The sequence below is a fragment of the Siphateles boraxobius genome, unplaced genomic scaffold (assembly GCF_051911475.1).
Source record: "Siphateles boraxobius isolate OS27281-9 unplaced genomic scaffold, OSU_SipBor_1 47, whole genome shotgun sequence".
Taxonomy (NCBI): Eukaryota; Metazoa; Chordata; class Actinopteri; order Cypriniformes; family Leuciscidae; genus Siphateles; species Siphateles boraxobius.
Window position 1 is genome coordinate 672,501 of NW_027509108.1, and position 6,043 is coordinate 678,543.

At 36.6% G+C, this 6,043-nt stretch overlaps 2 protein-coding genes across 3 annotated transcripts in view; one reads left to right on the forward strand and one right to left on the reverse strand.

Annotated features, from left to right (window-relative positions):
- Positions 1 to 1,040, forward strand: part of tecrb (trans-2,3-enoyl-CoA reductase b) — a 16,524-nt gene extending 15,484 nt beyond the window's left edge. For both annotated transcript variants that reach the window (XM_077201317.1, XM_077201316.1), the window contains one exon: positions 6 to 1,040. In XM_077201317.1, coding sequence (XP_077057432.1) covers positions 6 to 179 — 174 coding nt within the window. In that variant the 3' untranslated portion in view covers positions 180 to 1,040. The remainder of the gene's footprint in view (positions 1 to 5) is intronic.
- Positions 1,041 to 1,242: 202 nt separating this feature from the next.
- ndufb7 (NADH:ubiquinone oxidoreductase subunit B7) lies at positions 1,243 to 4,439 on the reverse strand. The gene is made up of 3 exons (XM_077201318.1): positions 4,177 to 4,439; positions 3,124 to 3,292; positions 1,243 to 1,412 (listed from the first exon to the last, which is right to left on the reverse strand). The coding sequence occupies exons 1-3, from the start codon at positions 4,286 to 4,288 to the stop codon at positions 1,331 to 1,333; spliced, it is 363 nt and encodes a 120-aa protein (XP_077057433.1). The 5' UTR covers positions 4,289 to 4,439; the 3' UTR covers positions 1,243 to 1,330.
- Positions 4,440 to 6,043: the final 1,604 nt, after the last annotated feature.

Sequence of the window (6,043 nt, forward strand, 5' to 3'; positions counted from 1 at the left end):
TGCAGCTGGGCTCGTGGCTGGGCTTCACTCTGATGACCCAGTGTCTGCCCGTGGCCTTCTTCACGCTGGTGGGCTTCATCCAGATGACGGTGTGGGCGAAGGGGAAACACCGCAGTTACCTGAAGGAGTTTCGGGATTACCCCACGCTGCGCTCGCCCATCCTGCCCTTCGTCCTGTAGGACAGTCTTCTTTTAACCTCTCTTTTATACTGCACACGGTCCGCCTCCATTCGTTTTACATGCGTTTGTTCACCGCTCGTCTCTCTTTATCCTGAATAATAAAGTCTGCTCAGATCCAGAACCACAAGCTTCATTTTAATGGCGCTGTATCGCCCCCTATAGGTTTGATCTCTATCATCAGGAGGAAGCGTATAATGTGGACAGGCTTATGACAGTTTTCATAATTCAATCAGAGGTTACTCATATTTTGCACAAAAGAAAATAGAGCACTTTTAAGACAAAAATCAACATTGTTTTCATAACTATGCACACCCTCATTTCTCAATAGCTGTGATTTTTTTTAATGCAATTTTAAGTAGACAACATTGCAAAATAGTGTATTATTATTGTTTTGTAGTACTGAATGCATTTATATATATATATTTGCATATATATTTATATTACAATAATGAAAAATTTGGAGGGAAAAGTGCTTGTCATGAAGGCGATGTGATTTTGTGCACAATATTTCCTCCAGAACTGCACGTTTCTTCATCAGATTCTCCTCATCTAATCATAAAAGAAGCTTTGAGGAAACTAGTGTTCCCCGCTTACGCTCCGCTACTGTATTTTGAGTGCACTACATGCTGATGTGTGTGTTGGAGATCTCTGATAGGCACCGAGAATGTGATGGCTGTGACTTCATTAGAGATCTTTAGTTCTGCTTTTATTCGTTGTGATGATCTTAAAACATTAACAAGAGGTCGTGAAGTGAACCGGTCAGAGACCATCGCCTGTGTTCAGCGCTGAAGTTTCCTTCCACACTGTATGTGATTAGCTTCACATGATGTAATCATAATAATAAAGGAGACTCGGCGCAAACTGCAGATCTCAGAACAGTTTTGTTGACCTAACAATTTATATAAAAGAGATAAAAAAGGGTAATTGTCTTGTGATTTGTCCAAACATTTACTGATGGTAATGTGCAATGCAAGCGTTATTCTGCTAGACTGTGTTTTATTCAGAAATTCTAAGTTGCAAAACCACAGATGCATATGAGCAAAGAGTAAAAGAAAACAACCCATTCTGTAGAGCTCACAAGATCATCTTTATTATTGAGAGAGCCATTTATATACACAGAAACGGGAGGAAAGTGATGGAGAAATGAATGTTTATGCAGCGTTTGCCTCGATCCTCTTCTTCCTCAAGTTCAGTCTTCTCTCTCTCTCATACTCTTTCATCCTCATCACGTAACTGCAAAGAAGAGGAGGAACTCAATAAGACAACCATATCTTAGGAAATACACCAGTACAAATGAAGCAATATTAAATATCACAGTATGAAATGTGGTTCACATACACTTTAAAATAAATGTTCTTTGCTGGCATTGACTGTTCCATTAAAGGATAGTTCACCCAAAATGAAAACTCTGTCAGTATTTACTCACCCTCATGTTGTTCCAGCCCCGTAAGACCTTCGTTCATGTTCGGAACACGAATTAAGATATTTTTGATGAAATCTGAGAGCTGGATCACTCCTCCATAGGCTTCTTCAGGGATTGAAACTTGCCAGCCCCGAAAAAGTTATTAAAGATATCGTTAAAATAGTCCAAGTGACTACAGTGGCTCAATCTTAAGTTTATCAAGCGGCGAGAATACTTTTTGTGCGCAAAAAAACCAATTTATTTCAACTATACATTTCCTTCTCTGTGGGCCTCGAGTCAGTTAATGTAGTGTGATAGCGTAGAGCTACGTCACACGTAGGCTCACTATTGGCCGACGCTGGTCATGTGTGTGATGCGTGTGACGTACAACAACAGAAGCTTACGCAATTACACTAGTGAACTGACTCGAGGCCCTTAGAGAAGGAAATGAATAGTTGAAATAAAGTCGTTATTTTTGTTTTTTTTGTTCTCGTCATTTGATAAACTTAAGATTGAGCCACTGTAGTCACTTGGACTATTTTAACGATGTCTTTAATAACTTTTCGGGGCTGGCAAGTTCAATCCCTGAAGAAGCCTATGGAGGAGTGATCCAGCTCTCAGATTTCATCAAAAATATCTTAATTCGTGTCCCGAAGATGAACGAAGGTCTTACGGGGTTGGAACAACATGAGGGTGAGTAAATACTGACAGAGTTTTCATTTTTGGGTGAACTATCCCTTTAAGAACCTTTAACATCCATGGAATCTTTTTAAGTGAACAAAAGGTTCTTTAATTTTGAAAAAGGTTCTACAGATTATTAAAATGTTCTTTACACTAAGAAAACAATGGTTCTTCTATGTAATCATCACTGCAAAAAAAATAATCTTTTTTTAATAGTCTATAATGATTTACTTACTGACAATTATAGGCCTACTTAATTTCACATTAAAAACAGAGAACTTCAGTAACACCAGTGCAAAAAAAAAAAGTTGCAAAAAAACCTTTGGGTTTTTATTTCGTATGCATTATTTACCAATTATATATATATATATATATATATATATATATATATATATATATATATATATATATATATATATATATATATATATATATATATATATATATATATATAAAATAAGTTGTTGTTTTTTAATTCAGGGTAATAATAATATTGCTCTTCTAAAGCCAGGGACAGAATGACTAGCTGAACTCAACTCACTTACAGACTGTTTCCAATTACTTTCTCTTTTCCTTTTGCAGTAATGACCAATTAAAGTTAAAAAAAAATGTATTCAGGGTAATGTTAAAAATGTTTCTCTTTAAATGAATCTAGCAGGAATGTCAATGCAGTGTGAGCAGCCGTTAATGGTATTACTTTTGGCACCAAATAAACTTTCAGAGGCAGATTGTTCAGGCCTGGTGATCCTGCAACAAAATGCTGATTTGAAATCAACTAAAAAGCAGTGGCACTTCTTGCATGTAATAGTAAAAAGACTGGATGTGTGTGAGTGCAGCCTGACTGAGAACAGGGTCTCTTACTCCTGGTGTTCACAGTAGTCCCAGTCGTGTCTCTCGTGTTTGCAGGCCAGGAAGTTTGGGAAGTTGTCTCTCTTGCACTTCATGAGTTTGATGAGGTGGTGTGCGCAGTAATCTCTCTGCTCCACCGGTAACATGGCCTGGTTCATCTGCTCCTGCGACGCCAACATCACTGACACGAGCAACAACACAAGACTATCAGCTTCAAACACAAGCTATTCTCATACTGTGTGTTCAACTTTACAGTCGGTTTCATTACATCACAGGCAGAGCGGACACAATATTACCTGGAGTCAAAAAAACAACTTTATACAGAAAAATTAAAATATATATTTGGGCCTAAATACCCCATTTGGATTACACAGTTTTAACATTGACATTTGCAGAACATGAAGTTTATTAGTATTTAATAATAATATATTAGTATTCATACATGAAATGAAGATGTATGTGATAGTACTACTAATAATACACTAAATGTGTATAAAATACAGAAAAAAACGGGTTGATATATAACCATCATCAATAAGATCTGATAGATTTCAGACAAATATTGCTCATTCATTTCATGGCTAGCCATACAATTTGTCTGAATACTACTTTTTTTCACAATGAATAAATATCTGGTGATTCTATTGTTCTCATTTGTAACTCGCGCTGGATTAAAAAAAATATTCTGCTAAATCATGTTTCTAAACAATATCATTTAATGCTTTTTAAACGAAATCTAATAGATACAATTAATAGGTTAATAATAAACTGCATTTTTTAAGTGCAGAAGTCTTACCCGTTTCATTTATGAATGGCTGACAAACATGCATGCATCACATTAAGTTTAAAACTGTGTAAATGTATTGTGTTTTTGGGAACAATGTTCTTTAGTCAACTCTACATGAAGGTACAATGACACCAACCCCACAAACACTCTAGATATAACTCATAACTAAACAGACACATTTAGTGGCACATCGGACCTGAAGTTCAAAGTCATTCTGAGGACTTAAAGATAATGTGTGAAACGCGCAGATGAAGTGTGTTTGGTGGGTTGTGTGTCACCTCTCTCCTTCCGCTCGCCGAAGCCCAGATTCGGGTCATATTCTGACGGCTTCCGCGGGTCCGGTGTCACGTCGCTTTCCGTGATGTAGCTCCGCACGAGATGAGACCCCATCCTCAACACAGTGTATCACCTCTGACTGCAAAACAGCTTTAACGTCCAGCTACAGAGAACAATAATACCGCTTAAATGCAGAAAGCAAATCAATTCTGCACTGCCACTGCCATCGGTCACCTCCAGAAACCAGCTGAAGCTTCCGGTCTGCGCAGGAAGTAAACACGCGCAACGAGTACAGCTCTCCTGAACGCCCTCGACACTCGTAATTCCGTTCCGCCTCGAGATCTCCCTAAAAGGCTGTCAAAAATTAACTCGAAAATCAATCGCTGATGTTCATATCACACGTTACATGAATTGCGTGGACATTAGATTTCAGTTTATATATCAATAATATAACATACAATATATTTTCTGCCCCCTTCGTTAATAAAACGCAACAAAATAATAATAATAATCTTTATTTTATATATAGTGCCTTTAAAAGTAGCATCTCAAATAACTTTACATAAAAATAATGAAATTAAAAGATACACAACAGTCCAGGCAGTAAAAACTAAACAAGCTATAAAAATAAAAAGCCAATGTAATAGCAAACAAAGCAATCACACGAATCACATAAAAGCTATTAAAAAAAGTAAGTTTTAAGGGACGATTTAAAAACACAAAGGGACTCTGAATTCCTAATCTCAGAGGGCATGGAATTACACAATTTAGGAGCCAAAGAAGAAAAAGCTCGATCACCCATAGTTTTAAGCCGTGTTGTTTGGACAGTTAAAAGACCAGCTTCAGAAGAGCGTAGAGCACGTGTAGGAGTGTAGGGGGTTAAAAGCTCACCACATATTGAGGGGCCAAACCATTCAAGTGCTTATAAATGAGCATGAGAATTTTAAAATCAATATGAAAACTAACAGGAAGCCAGTGCAATTTTTGCATGATTGGTGTAGCGCACAATCAGTTAAAGTGGTGTGGTGAAAATCCAGCTTTTATTGTTGTTTATATGTCTATGATGTGTTTTTAATATGCTTTAAGACAAACCATGTGTAAATTCATAAGTCGACAGCATTGCTGAGTATTTTCTTCTTAAAACTGCAGTGAACCAAAGACAGTCTCAAAAACACGGTTTGAAATCGCTGGTGTTTCTGATGTCACAAATTTTGTGGTAAGAGTTTGGGCATCAAATATTTACTTAGCCTCGTTAAGTTAATTGAACGTTTAAACAAATCTGGGTTTACGGTCTTATTTTAAAAAAATGTTATTTTGAAAATCAATGTTATATTTACATTATGGTGACATTTAAGACTCTGATCAAACACAACTGAAGCTTATTGAGATCTTAAGGATTACTTTTAAAGTGTTGGATCTCCAGGAACAGGATCCCTTGAATTAGGCTTAATATGAGAAAGAGGTTTCTACAGTCAGGGGGCATGATTAAACTTTCTGTATTACCGTCAGACACACAATCACATCAAGACATGTATTTAACAGCATCATTTTACAATTTAATGTGAATAATACGCTTTAAAAACTTAGAGGTGTAAAGAGTACCTACCTGAAAACCACACTGTAAAGTAAACAGCAACAATGACTTTATTACAAGTCACCAATTTCAATATGACCCGCCTAAGAATCTTAATCTGGTTTCACAGACAGGGTTTAAATTAAGTCAGAATTAGGCCTTCAATTAAGACATTTAAGTAGCTTTAAACGTACGTGTCTCCGGAAAAAAACAAACATTGTGTGCATCTTGATACAAAACAATGGCAGTATTGCACTGACATATTTTAAGATGCTTTCAGTTAAAATGTCTCAAAC

What these genes read in the sequence shown, in the direction of transcription:
- ndufb7 (XM_077201318.1), bottom strand. Translation starts at nt 4,288, where the DNA reads ATGGGGTCTCATCTCGTGCGGAGCTACATCACGGAAAGCGACGTGACA. An exon ending in CGGCGAGCGGAAGGAGAGAG is followed by an intron (nt 3,293 to 4,176) that starts GTGACACACAAC and finishes TGCTCGTGTCAG; the next exon opens with TGATGTTGGCGTCGCAGGAG. An exon ending in GACTACTGTGAACACCAGGA is followed by an intron (nt 1,413 to 3,123) that starts GTAAGAGACCCT and finishes TCTTCTTTGCAG; the next exon opens with TTACGTGATGAGGATGAAAG.